At 38.6% G+C, this 21,935-nt stretch overlaps 1 protein-coding gene across 3 annotated transcripts in view; it reads right to left on the reverse strand.

Moving 5' to 3' along the window:
* The window catches only part of LOC6653260 (MOB kinase activator-like 3), a 384,779-nt gene that overhangs the window by 265,670 nt on the left and 97,174 nt on the right, over nucleotides 1-21,935 (reverse strand). Inside the window, exon 4 of one of the 3 annotated variants that reach the window (XM_047009566.1) lies at nucleotides 20,570-20,840. The exons of the other annotated variants lie outside the window; for them this stretch is intronic. Coding sequence (XP_046865522.1) covers nucleotides 20,804-20,840 — 37 coding nt within the window. The 3' untranslated portion in view covers nucleotides 20,570-20,803. Of the gene's footprint in view, nucleotides 1-20,569; nucleotides 20,841-21,935 lie in introns of those variants that run through there. 3 annotated transcript variants of the gene reach the window in all.

Consider the following 21,935-nt stretch of genomic DNA (forward strand, 5'->3'; position numbering starts at 1 on the left):
ATTATAACTGGAAATTACTAATATCGCCTAATGCTTAACAATTTCTGTTTCGGGATATCTACCCACTCCTAATGTGTATTACTGTGTTGACTTCTAGCCTTTTTATATGGTGAAAGCTTTAAAGACCAACTACTTTTACCTTTCGGTTTAAGCCAATGTGGCTTTTACTCCACTGTTTTGACATTTCGCTGACAGCTAAAATTTGAGCGGTTATTCTGTTCATTTGCAATACCTTTCATTTTTCTAATACAGACTCGGACAACTTTTTAACGGAATCTATTTTGACATTATTTTTTAAATTAAACAATTATCATTGTTTAATTCAACCATTGCCATCTGAATATTCATATTTTGTACTGGCTCTGGGATATATAATTTTTCTTCTCCAGATTTTACTCTACCTCCAATGTGAGGTCCTGCCGGGGGCCATAAATTTATTTCTTGAGTTTTGTTTTTGAGTTTGTTTGGGATTGTATTTTTTTTATTTTGACATTTTCTTTTCTTGTTCTCCCAACGTTGTTTAAACCCTGTGACATCATTGTTGTTGCCACTACAGATTTATTCTGATTTGATTTGGTGCATCCCGAGACGATCCAACCAAATTGAGTATTTTGGCCTATCAGGCCATCAATCTTTGTAATTCCCCCATTTACACTTGCATAAGAATCCAGACTTTAAGGAGCAGATTCAATCTCTGGTTCATATTTGATTTTTTCAATTTTAAAGGTTTTAGTCTATGGTTGTATTTACAATTGGGACAACTTTTTGATTCGGACTTGAGATCGAATTTCCAATAATAATTCCTTTTTCGACTTTTTGATTTCAGATGACGATATTTTTATTTTCGTTTGGAATATTTATTTGTCGGATTACTTCAGATCTCGCTGGGAGGATTGTGGCATTGCTGTCACAGGTGTGCAATATTGGAATGATTATTGCAAAATCTTAATTATTTGGTATTAAAATTAGTGAATCGTTTGGTTCACTGAAATCTAGGTGGCAACTAAAAGTTTTGAAAAAATCTAGTCCTAAAATTGCATCGAATGGTATCGGATAATTTTAATTGACTATGTGGAAGTTGTGTGGAATTAATAATTGTGCTGGAGTTAATAATTGAAGCTTCACCGATTTCTGATATTTCAATTGTGTTTGAAATATCCATATGTTCAAAGTTATATTTTTTCTTTTATTACTGATATGTCTGCACCGGTATCGAACAAGACAGTAAACATGTTCCCTGTGATTTCATTTTTAGTTTTGATGAAAATACTAAGGCTAAAGCTGAATGTGTATACCTGAATATTTGATCTGTAGGGACTTATTGGTTTTCCGAATTACTTTGGGTAACTCGTACAGTACCATTTCCATTATTGGATTAACCTCGGTTGGACTTATTTCTTCCTCGGTTATTGTTTTGCGAGTTTCCACAATATCCACTGGTATTATAGTTATTTCTATAACGATAGTTATTTCTATTCGACGGTTGTACCATCGTGTATAAAGGCTCCTCTTGGGCGTACTGGCTTGCTGTTTTGTTTCTCCGTTAGTGACTCTACCGATTCTGTTTTGACATTATTGGCAATTCGGTCAATTATTGCTTCTATCGTTTGCCCAAGGGTTATAAGATTTCTAGTGTAGCCTTTAAGTTTAGTTTTTATAAGGCACACAGCTGTTTTTTCGTGGTCATTTTTCACTTCTTCTATTTTTTTGTGTTTGCTTGTTTGGTTTTTGTTTTAAAATTTCTTTCATGAATCATTTTTGTTTGATGTTATCTGGCTGCTGCAGCTGGTGGCATTTAACTCCAGGCATTTAATTGGTTCTCACCACGTTTGGCACTGCTGTATGATCCAGGATTATTTTATTCAAATCATACATAGAAGCTTGCTTGCGTCCTTTTTTTCTACAGGTCCTTTAGGATCGTGTCACAGTCTCCATGTAATGACCGGGTTCCAGTTTTATTAAAAATGTGTAGACAGACATGTCAGTGTCTTTTGGTCGCAGTTTTAAGATTGATTTTTATTCAAAAATTATTCTTTTGCTTAGCCCATGTTTACAGTAGAGGCTTGGTTCAAATAGCAGCTGTAGACCCAAAAGTCATTTATACGAGCACGCACAAAGTGCTCTGCTGCCCACACAGAATTCTTCGAGCAACGCTGCGCCCGTATTTGTATTTGTAGAAATCTAATCTTTTTTGTGGTGGGACACCGTCTTGGGACTCTGCTTGGTCCATACAGGGCATTTTTGACCCGCGGGAACGTGGTCCGCACGCATCCTGCAAACGTTAAAGATGACTTTAACGGTACCAGCTTTAAGCAGAATCTCCGCTACGTGTGCTGGGAAGCACAGAATAGCTTTCTGAGTCCCGAATGCAGCGGACGCAGACTCTTTATCCTCACTTCAGTAGAAATCGCATTAATAATCTCGTCAACGGTTGTTTCATCATTCATATCGAGAATTTCCAGCTGGGTAATCTGCTGCAAATTAGAAGCAGGTCGACTTACTTTTTGGACACATTCGCCTACGGATTTGAGCTTGACATCGCTAAGTGTCACAAGTTTTAGAATGTCACAATATGACACGTTCGCCTTCTTCTCGACTATAATAGCATTTGGTCGATGCCTCGGCTTTGGATGTCTTCTCGGTTTTGGAGCTGCAACTTGCCGTTCGGCACCGTCAACATCAAACTCTTTAGCAACTCTTAGTAGAAGAATCGCCAAGTGGTGGCTTTCCACGGAGTATACTTACGACCTTGGTCTCACCTGGCGCTTGCGGCTCAGCAGCAAATTTTCTTTCATTACAGACGGTCAACTGGCCGGCGAGCACTTTATGACACAGCAGTTCTTAAAGCTCCTTCATCCTTGTGATCGCTTTTTTGGTGTTGACATTGACGTGGCGGACCGGTTTCTTGTTATCCGCCTTTGTAATGAACACCTCTAATAAATGCCCAAGGAGCTTATACAATTCGTCAAGCTCAGGGATATTCCATGCCGGTGGAACTAACGGTGCCGATTTCGAGCACTCGACCAGTTGCGTTGACGCTGGGGCCACGTTTAGTTGCCGACCAGACGTGAGCTCCTCCTAAAAGCAGCCTCTTCTACAACCTCTACAGTGTTTGCACCATCCATAGTGGATTGGCACTACTGAGACGAAGTTTAGCGGTATGGCGCTATCCGTTACTCTAAAATTGGAAATTTCAAATCTATAGCGAAAAACCGCCCAACTCTCACTGGCGCCCTCTGTCGAATAAAAGGGACTGACCCCTGCGTTGCTCAACACTGGCCTTGGTTAGCTGGGCAACGATCGGAATTTGTGGATAATTTCACGACGTACTCACACAGGCAGGATGAGCGGCGTGAAAACCAACAAACAAGAGAGCAACACCACCCCCTCCTTGGATCAATGACTGGTCAACCGTATGGGGATACCAAATACAAAATTGGCAAGTCCTGAACAGATTGAACGATTATGTGCATACATCACTGTATGTATATACAAATACAAAATTGGCAAGTCCTGAACAGATTGAACGATTATGTGCATACATCACTGTATGTATATACATAAGCATATTCAAGTGCACCCTAATATATTATTGCGTACATTCTAAATGTTTATACTTGCCACAAAGTGTTACAAGTTAAGCTTTTTGTATTAATTGATTTTTGGTATGAATAAACTATACTCTGATTTCGAAGGGCTACGTAGCATAGCAGAGAGCACAAACGGAAAACGGTTGCTCTGCTGCACTGCTCCATAGCATACATCGTCGGAGCTCAGAGCAATAGCAAAAGCAAAAAATTTGCGATTCGCTATTTGTAGTTGTAGCAATAGCACAAGCATTAATAGCCAGATGACAGCGGAGCAAACAAAATAAATTTTTGTGCTACTGCTACAGAGCATTTCCTTTCTGTTGCTCTCGTAGCAACTTCGTAGTCGCTCACGTAGCAAATAGACAAATATAAGGAAATCACATCCTGTTATAATAGTAAAACCAGAGGGCTGGGGCTAACTTCGACCGCGTCAAAGTTTGTATACCCTTGCAAGTTTTTTGTTCCTCTTTCCGCACCTGTAGTTGAAAAACGTTTTAACGCCTACCTACCATCTCAGCTTAGCAAATAACGAAGTTATTGGACAAAGTCACTGTTTACCACCGATCATTCCTATGGGAGCTATATGCTATATATCACCCATATTATATTTCACGACAATAGCTCAAAAATAACGAAGTTATTGAAAAAAGAGCACTGTTCGAGACTTTGCAGTTTGTATGGTAGCTATATGATATAGTGGTCCGATCTGGCTGAATCCGAGATATACAACCTTATTCGATAATAATTGCATAAGAAGTTTTAATGCTCAACCACACAGGGATAACGTAGAAGGAGGCAGTGAGTTTCCACCTCGTATCGCTCTTCCCACAGTATGATCCGCTTCATACACAGTAAGATCTCCCCATACCGCTCTTAAAGCGTGGCTGACAAATAGCTCTCTTACTTTTTAATTGTTAGTTTCTTATAATCCATGAAGTGAATAAAAACACGGCAATGGAAAAAATCATTCCTCTGCGCTCCTATTATTTGGTTTTTTGATGCCAAGATCTCAAACCTGCAAGCATCGGTGGTTGCCCATTCTTCTAAGCAAAGAAATTTTTTTTTAAATTAGAATTTAAGTTGCAAATTAAATTTGCAACTATTGATCGCTTTTATAGGTCATCAGGGATATCCTGTAACCGTTGGTGTATGTTCTTGGATCGCTCTTAATGCTTGGTACTCTTCAGGATATATTCTGGGATATTGGCAGAAGGATATCTTTTTTCGACTCCCAATGTCTAAGGGAGTCTGGCCAAGGGATTGGCCCTGAGCTGCGCTGCTAATCATTTGGTGCGCTTCTCAGATACGGTGTACGTTTCTCCTGTTCCGAAGACTTGGTTTTACTTGATGCATTTCTAAGGTTACTCGTAAGGTCTTAGGGAATTCGTCGACTTGACACTGGTTCACTTGCTGGTTGCTCGATCAGGACTTAATGATTTTCCTTGCTTATTATTGGCTTTATAGGCGTCCTAACCTCAGGAATTTCACAATATCGCTATGCAGCTGATATCTTTTCATCGGCCCGTAGCTTTTAACCACACATCCTCTGTTGCTATGCGTGGTGAAAGTCCCGTAAATCCTTCGCGCAGCCGTATCCACTTTCTTAACAGCCGTGTCTTTCTGCATGGCCTGCAAAGCTTCTCTTGTTGCTATGCTGGCCGCGCTCACTTTATCTTCTTTCCTTTACTTTCACATTGGTCACACAGGCTCAGGCCGCCGTCACTATATCTTCTTTCCTTTACTTTCCATTGGTCACACAGGCTCTCCTGTTGCTATGCGACGCGCTCGGTTTTTGTTGACGCCACCAACGCCCATCCCCCTGATCCACCCAGTACACCAGCCTCGCCTTACTGTTATTTTTAATACATATTTAGACTAAATAATAATCATCATATAACTTGGCAATTTTTATTTATTATATTATTTATTATATTAGTATCAAATTTAAATGTGCCAAATTTGATTGCACAAGTTTTTTTTCTGTGCATTACGGGAGATAATCGAATTATTTCAAATTACGGGGGCGGAAAGGAGTGTGCCAAAATCTTTACACAAACAAAATGTGCGCAGTCATCCGATGTTGTTTGGCTCTTATTTTTTTCCAAATGAAAAACTTCGATTCTGTTTTTTGATTATGTTTATATATACCTTTAGCATTAATTGTTAAGTCGAGAAGATGATATTGGACAAATGTTACATACATTTTGGCGACTTTAATATACCATTTCACCCTATGGGTGTATGGTATAAAAATCAACAAATTGAAAAAAAAAATATTTTAAAAAGTATCAAATTTACTCAATTTTTGTCGACGCATAGTCAAATATCTCCTCAATTGTCAATTAATATGTATATTTAAATGCACGAAATTTCGCTTATCAGTATGTATGTCTTTATATAAGTTAACACGGTCATCATCCACATATAGACTTAACACCAAACGTACTTCAACAATCGACTTAAACACTTTAAGACTCAACACTTTCAACTCAATACTCTTCAATATTTCCAATCACAACACACGAGTCTCTCATCAAACAACATTTCACTCCTATCATTAAGCTCATTTTTATAGACCTAGTAACTAAGTACCTTTTCCGGATTCAGAAGACTGCCCTAGATTCCCGGTAGAAGCGTCTTTTGATAGACTTACAACTTCCCCCTCACGTGGACTGGTCAACCTTCCCCTGGATATAAAAAGGCCATAACGCACCTTGGTATGTCAGTCTTGGTTTGACCTAAGAAAACTAAATTGTAATCAAAGGCAAATGAATAAAAGTAACTGTTATAATGTAATGACCGGGATCCATTTGAGAAGAAATTATATTATTGAAGACGGACACGTCAGTGTCAGTTGATTCTAGTTTTCAGATTGATTCTTTATTCCAAATTATTATTTTGCTTACGCTAAGTTTACATATATATTCTTATGCTGCGACTTATGCGAAAGCTACAAAAGAGAGGGAGAGTGTCAGTACATACATACATATTGTTGGAGCGCATGCATCAAAGTGCTTGGTCAGCGTTCACACGCTGGCCTGTCTCTAGCTCATGTTACGCTTGTGCATACATTGCTTATGTGAATATATGTATGTGCATATACAAATGTACATACATATATGATCATGCTTAGCTGTAGATTTATGTGAATATGTTTATGTACATACATCAATGTATATATATAAACATATTCAAGTGCACAATTATATTTTAATGCGTATATGTTTAATTGTTTATACTTGCAACAGGGTGTTACAAGTTGAGCTCATTGTACTGAATGATTATTTGTATGAATATACTACACCTCCCCTTTTTAGGGAATAACGTAATATTATGGAGTTATTAATAATCATTAGATAATTAAGTAAAGGTAAAATAAGGGTAAGGTAAATGTGTATATTAGGGAAAAAAAAATTTTTTTTTTTTTGCGTTTTACTTTGTGTCTGCTTAGACAAATTTTCTTTCTCTCTTTCTTTTCGAAATCATATGAATATATTTTCAATAATAGATGAATCCATAAAAAAATTTTTATATATATATATATTTTTTTTTTTCGTTTTCACTTTTTGATATTATATATTTATTTTTTTTTTTTTTTTAAAGATATCTATATATATATATATTCTTATTAAATTTTTTTTTTTTTTTTTGTGTTTTTTTTTTGTTTTGTTATATATATATATATTTTTTTTTTGTGTTTTATTTGTTATTTCTTTTTAGTCTATCCTTATGAACTTTTTGTTCCCTATTTTTCCTATTCTTTATAACTACATTATTATTTTTCTCTATACTAATGACCTTAAACGGTCCTATATAAGAAGATTCTAATTTATGACCTGTTTCATTCTTGAGATAAACTTGGGCTCCTATTTCTATTTTAAAATCTAATACTTTGCTATCATTTATTTCTTTTTGCTTAATTTTATTTTTTTCTAAAAGAATTCGAGCTCTCTTACACTGATGGGTTGTGTTAAAACAATACACGAAATACTGTAACCATATGTCCCAATCAGTTTTATCTACTGAAATATATGAACGAATGTACTCGTTGAAGGTCCTATGACTTCTTTCAACGGTACCTAATGTCTGGTGATGGTGTGCTGTAGATGTTATGTTATCTATTTTCAAATATTTGCACAGCTCAGTAATAATGGAATTTTTATATTCTGTTCCCATGTCCGTAATGAACGTCTTCATTGGACCGTACTTCAGAATAAAAGATTCGACTATGGCTTTTGCCACAGATGTTGCACTTTTGTTTGCAACAGGAATTGCTACTAAATACTTTGTCAGGTCACATATTAATGTGATTGCGTATTCATTCCCATTTTCCGAACGTGGTAGTGGACCGATTGTGTCCACTATCACTCTGTCAAAAGCATATAGTGGTGTTTCGGTTATAATCATAGGTGTTCTTGTATGTTTTGTCGTTTTCGACGTCAGGCATTTTGGACATTTATTAATGTACTTTTTTACACATTTAGTCATGTTTTTCCAATAATATCGTCTCTTTATTTTTGTAATTGTTTTATTTATGCCTGTATGACCTCCTTGAATTGGATCTTCATGGAATGTAGACAATATAGCTTCTTGTTCTTTCTTATTATTTACTTGGGTCACCGGCTTGAGTAGCGCTACTCTTAAAAATTGTAAAATTCTATTGCCCATATTTTTGAAAGATTCTCTTGAAATAGTTTCAAAGATCTTTTCGCTCGGTGCCACTTTGACTTTGGTGATACTAAGTATACCGGCTTCTTTTTCGAGCCTTTGAAAAAACTGACCTAAGTCGAGAATTCCATTGGTATAGATATCGCAAATGTCAATTCTTGCTATAACTTTCTTGCCATGTTTGAATGTGGTCGAGGAATCAGTTATTCGCAAGGTCACTACTTTTCGTACTTCGTCATTTACAATAACGTCAAATACGTTGGGCTTGGAAGCTTTTTCAAGATTTTGCCTTGACAATAGTTCTTGTTTATTTTCTGCGCAGAAATTGTTTTTTCTACTTTGGTACCTGGTAGTGACTTTCAAGATTCTTTTGTTCATGTCAATTAGATCGGATATTGTTATCCTTGATAGGGCGTCTGCCACAAAGTTATCTTTACCTCTCAAATACTCTACTGTAAAGTCGTACTCTTCCAATTCTAGCCGCATGCGTGTCAGTTTTGAAGTCGGGTTGACCATGGAGAACAAATATGTTAATGGTCTATGGTCTGTTCGCACTGTGAAATGTTTTCCATATATATACGGTCGAAAATATGTTATTGCCCAGTGTATTGCTGCTAGCTCTTGTTCTGTAGTACTCTTGTTGCTTTCACCTTTAGTGAATGCTCTTGATGCATATGAAACTGGAAGCTGGAGTCCATTATAGTTTTGTGTTAAAACTGCTCCACATGCTTGTTTGCTTGCATCTGTGATTATGCAAAATTCTTTGCTAAAATCCGGGTACTGCAATAGATTAGGTTGAACGAGCTTTTCTTTTAAGTATTGGAATGCATTTTCGCATTCTGCTGTCCATTCGAATGGAACATTCTTTTTACATATTCTTGTTATGTGCCGGGAATATTCGGCGAAATTTTTTATGAAACGTCTATAGTAATTGCAAAATGCAACGAAACGTCTAGCACTATCTGCATCATGTGGGACTGGATAATTCTTGATGACGTAAAATTTTGTGTCGTCCGGCAAGATTCCTTTATCTGTGCATTTGTGACCTAGGAATGTCACCTCATGCATAAAGAATGAGCATTTTTCTGGATGCAGTTTTAGATTATTTTTTCTGCAGAGTTTAAAAACATCTACTTAATTTTTAATCATATGTTGTTCAGAACAACCAATAACGATTAAATCATCCATATAGAGGAAAGCTTGACTTGGCTCAAGCCCCGAGAATGCTATTGTCATCATTCTCTGAAATGAATTAGGTGCTATTTTTAGACCTACTATTTGGCATTTATCTGTGGTATTTAAGAATCGGACAAAAGTACTTTGGGCTGATGCAATAGTGTTTGCAACATAAACGCCCGGTTTAATTTCCTGATTCGGAATTAAAATGTTATCTTCTGCTGAAGATAGTTTTATTTTGCGTACCACTTGGGATCTTGCTGGTAGAAGTGTTGAGTTATTACCAGAATTGAATGTTATTGGAACATAAATTGGGTACGTTAAATTTGGTGGTCTAATTATTAACCAATCCTCGGAACTATTGTAATCTAATTGGCAATTAAATCTTTTCATGAAATCTAGTCCTATTATTCCATCGCAGGGGATTGCGAAATCTTCATGAAGTATATGAAATTTATATGGAATAATGTATTTGTCTGTTTGTAGCTCAATTGAGGCTAGTCCTTTGGATTTTATTACTCATTCTCCTATGCCTCGAATGTCTACAGTTTCGTTTACTTGGATGTCGTGAAATACATCAGAATTTCCTTTTATTATTGAAATGTCTGCACCGGTATCAATTAAGAATGTTATTTTCTTATTTGTTTTAACATTCTTAAATGATACGAAATTATTAAGACTTAGGTTAATGGAATAGACTTTATTTTTTAATTTTGAGCATTTGGAGGATCTTGTCAGTTTCCCTGGTCGCTTTGGGTAATTCGGACATTTGTGTTGTTGTAACCATTCTGTTGGTTATTTGTATTTTGTCTATTCTTATTGTGTCCACCTCCACGGCCGCCTCTTTGGTAGCGTGAATAATTTCGGCCTCGTTGGGCTCTGTGGGCATCATTATTTCTCCAATTCGAGTTGTTATTGTTCCAATTCGAGTTGTTTCTCCAGTTACCATTATTGTTATAGCGGTCATTATGCTGGGCATAAAAAATGGTATTATTTTGGAAACTTCCTGTGGAGCCCGACTCTACTGAAAGAGTGGTAAATCTAGTGTTTGCTTCTTTAGCTGATTGAAAGTGTCCTGATTCCATTAATAATTGGACTCTTGGACTTTTGGTATGACCTACCATAGCATTTACCGCCACTTTGGTGGTGTATTTTATTGCTTGTTCAGTTGGAAGACCATCCGAAATATATGCGCCGTTAAGTTTGTTTGAAAAACAGCATACATATGGTACCGTGAGAATGAAACTCATCTGTACCCTAGTGCCTCCTTTGACTGGGAAATCTTCGCCCGTTATATCAAGGTAAGCTAACCTAATTTGTACTAAGTTTATGGAGCGTTGAGGTGAGGTACTTCCCTCGCTTCTAAAAACCTCAATTAAGTCTTGGACTATGCTAGGGTGCCTGTTGTTTATTTTTTCAAAGTACCTGTCACAATGGGCCATTTAAAAAAAAAATTTTTTTTTTATATCAAGGTAAGCTAACCTAATTTGTACTAAGTTTATGGAGCGTTGAGGTGAGGTACTTCCCTCGCTTCTAAAAACCTCAATTAAGTCTTGGACTATGCTAGGGTGCCTGTTGTTTATTTTTTCAAAGTACCTGTCACAATGTGTCATTTAAAAAAAAAAATTTTTTTTTATATATATATTTTATCTTTTGTTAAAAAGGTTTTGATTTAAAATTGCTTGTGTGCATATGTATTTTTAGATCTTATCTAGATCATTAGCTTGGCTTAGAGCTCTTTTTGTTACACATTTATTGTGTAATAGGTAAGCCTTATATAATACATATGCGCACAATATTATGACAATTATTAATAGTAGTATGTTCGTTACACATTTATTGTGTAATAGGTAAGCCTTATATAATACATATGCGCACAATATTATGACAATTATTAATAGTAGTATGTTCGTTAATCTCATATCAGCATTTGATGATTCAATTTTATTTATGACATTCGCAGTGGAGTCCACTGATTTTGTTTCGATTAACCCCATTGTGGGTATATCGGATATATCATCAAATTTACTTATGCTATTATCGAACATACGTATGGGATTTTTGTTTTATTTATTACAAGTATACAAAAATATGAAATAAAGATCATAAAGACAGGTTAAAAACTTTTGTTTAGCAATTACTTTAATTTTTTTTTTCATAAATATGTTTTGACCGGTACATATTTGTCTGAATTTGATTTCTATTTAAAATATTGAAATAAAATTGTTATGAATTCATGCATATTTTTTTTTTTTTTTTTTTATTTAAATTATTTGTGAAGAGAAAAAAAAAAGTAAGAGAGAAATAAAATTTATCTCAACTGTGTCTTGCACAGCGAGCCGGAGACGTGGAAAAATTATAGAGAATGTGGTTGGCTCACAATTCAGGTATACATTTCATTTCAAAAAAAAAATTCTCCAACCACATTGTTAGTAATAGCCTAGCAGAGAGTTAGTAGTTCGCAAGTTGCACTTTCGTGCTCCAACTTGCTATTAAGCTTATAATTAGAATTATTAAAATAAAGGCAAGTTAAGGCTTGCGCATTTCTGCGGCCCCCTTGCGTTTCTTTGCTCTTTGGCGAAGTTCAGCTTTCAGGATGTCAATACGCTCTATGCAGCGTTGTCGGTCTTCCTCCGTCTTCAGAGTGGCCAGTAAGTCTACTTCCAGCCTCTTCTGCTGGAGTAGCTTGTGTATTTGGCCTCCTCTTTTGGTCTTCTTTGGCTCTGGCTTTGTAGATTTTGTGTTGCGGGCGCGGTACTCAGCTATTGTGAGTGGGCGCGGTCCATCGTTGGGATACAGCTCTAACGCTTCCTCTAGCGTCGGTGCATCCCTTTGCTCGATAGGAGCAGATTTCGCAAAGGGAATATCTTCACTGTTCATTCGTGTTCCTTGTTGGTTGATTGGTCGGTTTTCTTTTGGTTCGCTACTGCGAGTGGATTTTTAACAATCTCTGGAATTTTTTTTTTTTTTACCTCTGTTTGCTTTAGAATCACGAGTTTTATCTTCTGAATTTCCCGGACGTTGTGATTTAATGGCCGAATTGTCGCCACTTTGCTTATTAGTTGTAGTTTGAGTTTTGAGTTTAAAGGGTTAGCTACTATTTCATTGCTTATTTTTTTTTTGATTGGATGAAGAGTTGTTGTTATCTTTATCAGATATTTTTGTGTTTGTTGGTTTTTTATTGTTGCTGTTTTGGTTTACTTGGGTTAGGGCTCTCATTGCTCTTCTGCCGTTGGTTGTTGCTTTTGTTAGCATGGAGAGTCCTTGTAGGTCCTTTAGAGTCCTGTCACGGTCGCCATGTAATGACCGGGTTCCATTTGAGAAGAAATGATATTATTGAAGACGGACACGTCAGTGTCAGTTGATTCTAGTTTTCAGATTGATTCTTTATTCCAAATTATTATTTTGCTTAAGCTAAGTTTACATATTCTTATGCTGCGACTTATGCGACAGCTACAAAAGAGAGGGAGAGTGTCGGTACATACATACATATTGTTGGAGCGCATGCATCAAAGTGCTTGGTCAGCGTTCACACGCTGGCCTGGCTCTAGCTCATGTTACGCTTCTGCATACATTGCTTATGTGAATATATGTATGTGCATATACAAATGTACATACATATATGATCATGCTTAGCTGTAGATTTATGTGAATATGTTTATGTACATACATCAATGTATATATATAAACATATTCAAGTGCACAATTATATTTTAATGCGTATATGTTTAATTGTTTATACTTGCAACAGGGTGTTACAAGTTGAGCTCATTGTACTGAATGATTATTTGTATGAATATACTACAATAACGTGTAAACACAGTGTAATTAGTGAATTGTCCAATTTCAAGGTGAGTAGCAAAGGTATCCAAGAGTTGGGGCCGCCAGAGTAGGGACCCGTTAAGCTTGTAAGTAATTAAAACATCAAGAAAACTATGTTCTTTTTCTTTTTCCTTGATGCCCACACCTTAGTCATCTATAAGTTTATTGTAACGTGTTTTGCCTTTGTTGGACAAAATAACGCCACCCTTTGGCTAGCGGTTTAGCGTTCGACCGTCAGGCCGCAGTTAAATCAGTAGAATCGCAAATAAAACAGAGATGGTTACTTTTTTTTTGTTTATTCAATTCCATTCAATTTTCGGTGGTGGCGAAAACTTTTTAAGCCCTGCTTTTCTCTCTCTCCTTCTCTTCTCTTCGCTTTTCTAAAGTTGGCCGCGCTAGCTTAAAAAAAAAAACCACTATCCCTCCCTGTGGCGCCGTTTTTAGTGTGCCCAGCCGTAGAAAGTGGAACCGCTGCTTGATGGAAACAGTTTCTTCTTTCCTTAAACACGGTCAGTAAGATCATGAAGATGGATCCATCCGGAAGATGGATTTCTTTTTTAATGTGTAGTGGGCTAATTCCGCCTGCCCTTATACTTGGTTAAAGCAAAGCTAATGTTTATTTAAATTTAAATGTAAATGTAAGGTAGAAAATAAAACATTTCTTTAAAAACCTCGCTCCGTATGATGGCATCCTCTCAGCCTTTCATAAAAATATAATGCTCGCGATGTATGATTAAAAGTCAACGAACAGTAGGGTCAGCTCAACTTTTTAGCTTACCTATTAATAGAACTTGGTGTCTACCTATCCCTTCTGTCTTTCTTTTATATTGTCACTCATCAAAGTCGGTCGTGTTTTTTTTGCGCTGTCGCTCAACTAATTTTTTTCGTTCTTTCGTGTACTTAACTTATATTAAATTAAATTATCTGAACCAATTTTTATAATCACTATATTGATCGCGAAGTTAAAGTTAAATTTATATTTTTATTATTAACAAAACAATAACAAACGCACTTATTATTTGTTGTTGCGCTGTTTTTAATTCGTTTCTATTTACAGTTCACATTTTGTTTTTGTTTGTGTGGTGTTGGTGCTCTCTATTCTTTTGATCGAGCTCGCGGCCTTTAACTTCGCGCTTGTGATGAGTTTTTGTTGTTGTTTGTTTTAATACAAAAAATATTCTTTTTTTTTTTTGTTGTCTGCAACTCCACTCTTTTTGCATTTGCACATTGCAGTTAGCTTTTGCTTTGGTTTGTATACGCCTCTCTTCACATATATATATATATTTTTCTGCGCCCAGGACCAAGGATACCGACGACGGTCGGTGGAACGTGCCATCCGCCAGGACGATGCCCTCGAACTTCTTTGAAATTTGAGGGTCCACCAGCTTGGAGTTGCAGCACAAGCCATCGACCACCTTCACGATCGCCTCCAGTCACCATCCTGCACTGATCGGGGACCGGATCACTGCTGCCACCGCTTTCTCCGGCCCAATATTGACGGCTGTTAATTTAAAGGCCGTGGCCAGCGAAGTCGCCATCGACGATACCGCCGAACAAGGGTCCACGAGGGCCTTCACGTCGAAGGTTTTCCCTCCCGTCTCGAGGCGTACCATCGCCGTTGGCATCAAATGTGGATTGCGGTGCTGCAGCAGTGTGGCCAGTGTCAGTTTAGGATCGGACGCTGGCGTTGGTGCGATCCTTCGTCTGGAGGACGGGTGACTCGGCGTACGACGGAGCATGGAGTGCGTCGAAGTGGCTCCTCGTGGAAATGGAGTAGCGTGTGGTGGTGCTCCTAACATATGCTGCACCTATCATCGCTTAAACAGCTTCCTTCGTAGTGTTGGTGGGCCAGGTGTTGGCGCAGTATTTGTTGGCAAGCACTGCCCTCATCCTCTTCTCCGCGTTCAGCCGCAGCAAGCGGCGGCACCGCTTCAGAGGATGGATTCCGCGACAGACTCGGCAACGGAAGGACTCAGTACCTCGCGAACATCTGCGCTTCTCCTTCGATGCCTGCACTGAACGTGGTCTCGGAGCCATAGAAACGGGATGTAAACTGACCGATATCAGGAAGCTGCCACAACAAATAACGAAGAAAGCGGATTGTTTGGGAGGAAGGACCAATTGCTGGACGCTACTGTAACTTTACGTAATGAGTTTGAATTCTTTCTTCTGGAGGAAGAAAGATCAGCTTAGCGACTGGACGCTTCAGAACAAAGCGAGCGGTAAGCAGATAGACGACGCCGACGTTGCCGTCACTGCCAGGGTACGTTTGATGGATCCGCCCGAGACGCCATTCAATAAATGGAAGATTGTCATCCATAAGTACCACCAGATCGCCCACTTCAAGATTTTTAGAAGGGAATGGCACCATATTCCTCTTTCCACCGGGTGCAGAAATGCTGACTCACAGCCTTCAGACCCTGCCAAAGGTTAATGATAGATGGAACCTGTTTCTTGATTTCAGGTTCCGTGACAGATAGCAATGGACCGCCTACTAGGAAATGGCCTGGCGTCAAAGCCAAAGAATCGGCGGGGTCTTCAGACATAGGAGAAATCGTCCGCGAATTTAAACAAGCCTCTATCTTAGCAAGCAGAGTAGAGAACTCTTCAATGGTATACTTTTGGTTGGAAGTGGCTTTGTAGAACAGAGTTTTAAAACTCTTAACTCCAGCATCCCACAACCCTCCCATGTGTGGTGCCCGGGAGGGATGAAATGCCAGTACAGATTCTGATGGCTATAGTGGGATAAGATTTGCTGCTTGGTAGACCTTAGGAAATCTTTTTCAAGAACTCGGGACGCGCCCACGGAGTTTTCACCATTGTCGGACTGCACTTGATGGTGGCATTTAGCCTCGATACAAACCGAGCGAATGCTGCCAGAAACGTGTCAGTACTTAAATCCGAAGTTGCCTCAAGGTGAATGGCTTTGATAGCGAAACAATTGGAGTCATTTGGAAGTTTCGTGCCAGATTGGAAAGAAATAGTATCTCGTTGGCTGGTTTAGCGATTGCGACATGGACCTTCACCATCAGTTGCTCCAAGATAGTGTCTAGTGGGAGTGGTGTCGCCATGGTGGGCCGTGCCACCACAAATCCTTGTGTACAAGTTCCTGCGCCCTCAGGCCGCGACTATGGAGATCTGCCGGGTTGTCCTCTGAACGGACGTGATTCCAAGGTTCGTTACTTGTTGCCGTAATAATCTTAGCTACTCGATTGGCGACAAATGGAATAGGATGTGGGAACTCCGATCATGAAGAAGCCACCGAAGAAATTAAATCTGGTCAAGAAAGGAGTAGCTCTTTGTAAAATCCTGCCACCTGTGATGGAGTTCACTGGGCAAGTGATAATTTTTCCCTAGCTTTTGTAGCCCAAGCTCTTGCAGAAATATTTTGGCTTGAATCACAAAGGGAGCCAGCCAGCCAGCGGGAACGAAAAACTTTGCGATCTGCCCAAAGACTTCGCGCTTAGTATAAGCTGACCTGATCTCTTCGGGTAAGATGACATAATTAAATCCATCCGTGGTCGTTTTCCATCGGATTCCCAGTGTTTTTACTGTGCTAGCCTCTTCGATATCGAGGAAATCAGCATTCAGCAAATGACACTTTGGGATGCAACTGAGCACGCTCTTCACATTCGATGTCCACTTGCTCAAACGAAATCCAGCTGAACCAAGAGCGTCTTGAAGTTCATTGACCATTGCGATTGCTGTTGCTTCATTGTGAGCCCCTGCCAGGACATCATCGACATACATATAAGACTTGATAATATCGCTAGCCAAAGGAAATTTAGATTGTACATCACTTGCGAGTTTCTGAAGTACTCGGATGGCTAAGAACGGAGCACAGTTAATGCCAAACGTTTGTTTTTGATAAATCAATTTATTTAACTAATGTCTGTCTGTTGCAAATAAAATTGCAATAATCCCAGCAAAACTAGTGAAGACTTACTGTTGGCTGTGTGACAATGTAATGCACTTTAATTGTGCTGGTCAAGGTGCGGGATAGTATTGCACAGGGTGACGGCCTTAAATGGGGCTGTGAGATGCTCGAGATGCGAAGCTCCAAGACGAGCTTTTGGCGATGGAGGTTCAATTCAGAAGTTCTAAACTTTTGATTGAATCTCCGAGGCAAAAGAGGGCCAGGTTTCAGGGCGCGTCCCTCAGTCCGTCGGCACATTCGTCTCTACCAGTTCCGGCTTCCGACAATGAGCCTATGTCACCAAATGTTCAGCAGCTAATATCGTTTAGGAGACCGGCTTTGGCAGGTGCGGAGTCTCTTCACATTTCCCCTGGAGACAGTATCCTACCTACTAACACGATATCTGTTGTAGTTTCCGAGCCGTCCGGGCAAATATCCGTTCCCAGGAATATTGCCAATAAAGTACTTACAAGAGGAGCTAGTAAAGTGCTGTCTGCATCAGCTGCTGCCGCGTCTGCGGTAGCCGCTACTGCTGTGCCTAGTATTCCTAGATCCTTAGTTGTAGTTCCACCCAAAAAGCAAATTTTTATTTCGAGGCTTGATACTTCTGAAGAAATCATAGCCTACATCCAGGGAAAAGTTCAAGCCCCTAACATTGCAGTGAAAAAGTTCAGATTTTCGTATACTCGGGACATTTCATCCTTTAAAATAGGTGTCTCCACAGATCTTTTTGGCCAAATATGTCATAAAGATTTTTGGCCGGAACACCTTACTTTAAAAGAGTATACAATAAAAAAGAAGAATCGGCCTCCGATTAGCCTGCTACCCGCCTCTGTGAATAACGTTCCTTCCGGCTCGTTTGCACCTGTTGGCGAGTAAAAAACTAATTTCGTCCCTAATAGGCCAGAGTCTATCAGAACGTACGGGGACTAAAGTCTAAACTCTCTAGGCTCTATGTAGATAGTTTAACTTTTAACTTTCATATTCTTGCCTTTACTGAAACTGGGATGAAACCTGATATTGCCGATGCTTCAATTTTTCCCTCAAAATATTTAATATATAGACATGATTGGACTATCCGTAACGGTGGTGATGTTTTGATCGCTGTTGATTCAGCGTTCTCGTCTGAAATTGTCCAGTCTTCCAATCAGGAGATTGAATTTGTTTGTGTAAAAATTTCTTTAAATTCCTTTTCTGCCTATATTACTTGTTCGTATTGTCCACCACAGTCCGACTTGGCAGTTTACATTAACCATGTGGAAGCTATTCAACTTGTTTCCTCATATCTCTCTGACTAAGACTTGCTCATTGTTCTGGGAGATTTTAAATTACCTGAGAGTGTCTGGACCCTTTCATATGATTCTTTATTACTGTTGCCCTCCTCGTCACATTGTTTCATAGATGGTCTGCTTAAGTTGTTAAAATTCTGTTAACTAATGATGGGTCATATCTGTATATATGGACTCTACCATTTCTGTCTTCTTTTTCGATGTTTTGTCCCGCGTGTGATGACTGTCTGATAGACCTCCTTGGTTCTCACGAGAGTTGTGTAACTTGAAGAACGTAAAATTAAGATGCTAAAAAAGATTTTAGAAATCCGGTAAAGCATCGGATTTTTCCCTTTATGTAGTTGCTCGATCAAATTTTATGGTGCTGAATTCACAATGCTATAAGGATTATCTTCAGCGATGCAAACTTAGGTTTTCTCGCGATCCTAAGCAATTTTATAACTTTGTCAATGTAAAACGTAAGGCATCAGTGCACCCGTCTTACTTTTCTTTCGAAAACCAAACCGCTGACACTGATCAGGTAATTGCCGGATATTGCCTATATGGTTGCTGATTTTTTTCAAAACAACTTATTCCTCTTCGATTTATCAAGCAAATCCTTCTTATCCTCATCACTTGCAATCGTCTAACTACATTTTAGACCATGTGTTTGATGAAAATTCGGTTCTTAGCGTGCTCAGTTAAGTCAAACCATACCAGGCTGCGTATTAAGGTTGTGTGCAGAGACCCTATGTAAGCCAATACTTAAGTTGTTTACACTGTCCGTCACATCTTCCGCCTTCCCGTCTCTATGGAAAGAATTATATATTACTCCTCTTCGTACAAAGGGGAAATAGTCCGAAGTATCCAATTATAGGGGTATTTTCAAATTGTCTGCCATACCCAAAGCATTTGAGAAAATAATACCTGCTCAATTGCAGCATTTTTATAGCTCAATTATGTCGTCATCCCAACATGGGTTTAAAAAACGCAGATCGACAACTACTAACCTATTAGAATTTACATCTCACTCCATCAAAGGGTTCAAGACTGCCGTGCAAACTGACGTCATTTATACTGACTTCAGCCTTTGACTCTGTTAATCATACTCTGCTTTTATGTAAGTTAAACGCACTTGGCATCTCCAGCCTTTTGCTAGATTGGATTCTTCAATATCTTTCTAAGATCCTTTTTAAATCTTTAATTTCTAAGACCATCAAAGTGACCTCTGGATTAACTCAGGGAAGTCATTTGGGTCCATTGCTATTCACTCTTTTTATAAATTATCTTCCATTGATAGTGACACACTCCCGTGTGCTTATGTACGCGGATGATGTTTACCTCAGTTTTAAAGACATATCGTCTTCATGCCTGCTTTAAGCCGATCTTAGTGATCTTCAGAGTTGGTGTGAAACCAACCTATTAAACCTTAACGGCTCTAAATGTAAAGTTATGTCTTTTTATAGATGCGCTCCATACTTAGCAACTTACTATCTTAACGACACTGCCTTAGAACGGTTAGATATTATCAATGACTTAGGTGTTCTTATGGACCATAAATTAACTTTTAATCCTCATATTTCTGCTACAGGTAGTAAAGCTATGAATGTTTTTTGGGTTTGTGAAACGATGGTCAAAAGAGTTTGACGATCCGTACACAACCAATATTCTGTATACTTCTTTAATCCGTCCTATCTTAGATTACGGATCTTGCATATGGTCACCTCAATATGAGACGCACCAAATTAAAATTAATCTTTTCAAAAGCAATTTCTGCATTTTGCTCTTCGCGGTCTACACTCAACACGAAGGACCGCATCGAAAAAAATGAAACTCAATGATTGAGTGCACCGTAAAATTTATTACTCATTGCAGCTCTCTGATGTTTAAGCTAAGAAACAAGCCAACGACCTGCCCTACTTGTAGAGTCTTAAAGCAACATGTGCAGCATTTGAGACGCAACAGCAGTGTTAAATGCTAAAATAGAGAGTGCAGCCAGCAGCGCACTTTATGGACAAGAATAACGCATAATAGGCAAGCTTCGCACCGAACTCGAGCAATTAAGAAAAAAAAGTAGTTTTACTTACAATATAAACCCCCCAATTGCATGCGATGTGAGGTTAGATCGATTTAGGCTTTAAAAAATGTTTGTGCCAAGTTTTAATGGTGAGCTCGAAGAATTTATGTCTTGCAGACAATTAGCTATACAGGCATATCCAGTTTATAACGAATACAGGGATAAGGGAAATTATATAAGAAAACACTGCTTGACACGATTGCATATACGCCGACAAAACATCTCTGCGCGTTCTCAGGCATCTTTTAGAAATAGTCAGCCACGGAGTTAAAAAACATAACACTCGTTAATATCCAATGAACTGTGAACTCCATACACGGGTTCTGTAAAATATAAAAAATGTTCTGTAAGAATTTTTGGGAATAATGCCCCGTTTTCCATATTATATATCATTGAGAGGATTAAAGACCTATATTTATTTATTTCATTTATTTGGACAAAGCCTGTTACGCGCGAGCCCAAGCAGATAACTGCCCAGCTCCCACCCGACCGACCGCGGGGTGCAGCCGTATAACGCAAGGCACGAATCGCGTGGACAAATACACAATAGAAAAAACAGACAAACAAATAATACTATAGCTATCTATTAACTAAATGGGATAGGATAGATGTTCTAAGCCTATTAATAGAAAACTCTGAGCCGATTACAGGGCATAGAAGGTTGAAATCAGAGCAGAGGATCCTAAAAGGTTCATGCAAGGCATAGCTAGAAAAACAGAGTTAACGTTAAAGGTATCGAAGGATGTCTACTTCGTCTACATGCTACCGACAGATTTACCTAAGCTAATAACTCAGGCTAGTCAATATCACCAATTAGGAACTTGTGCATAATAATAACACCAAGCCTAATTCTACGGCTGATGGCATTGTTCCAAATCGGCTCTTGAGAGCCCAATGTGTAGATTCTGTTCCTTGTTGACAGCAATGATGGGAATTTTAATGTTCATGATTACAATCCCATGAGTTCCAATTGCTGAAATGGGTACCAGGTTATACAGTTGCACTGCCTGCGTTGCCACTAATGGAAACGTGACCTTAAATATCACATGATTGTAGGCCATTGTGCCTTTTGCCTTCATTACGCCATATGATTGCAAGACGTCGTTATCTGGAACTGGCAAATCCAAACCAAACGGAAGATGTCTCTTCAGTTGGTTCAGATGTTCCCGAAGCTGGCCTGGTGATAGTAGTAACGGGCTTATTTTGCTATGATGGGCATCTGTAAATACTCGGGAAATTTCGGTTTGAATTCGTTGCAAATTCCTTGCAATAACTGTCATCTGAGTAGTTAGCGTGATATACCATTGCCTTTACCGCATTGTCCTGGACCTTGGTCATGTCGTTCATTTGTTGTTCCATTAGTTTCATCTGATTTTCAATCGTGGTTTCGACTCGCTTAATGATATTTATCGTTGAGT

Source organism: Drosophila willistoni, assembly GCF_018902025.1.
Source record: "Drosophila willistoni isolate 14030-0811.24 chromosome 2L unlocalized genomic scaffold, UCI_dwil_1.1 Seg168, whole genome shotgun sequence".
Taxonomy (NCBI): domain Eukaryota; kingdom Metazoa; phylum Arthropoda; class Insecta; order Diptera; family Drosophilidae; genus Drosophila; species Drosophila willistoni.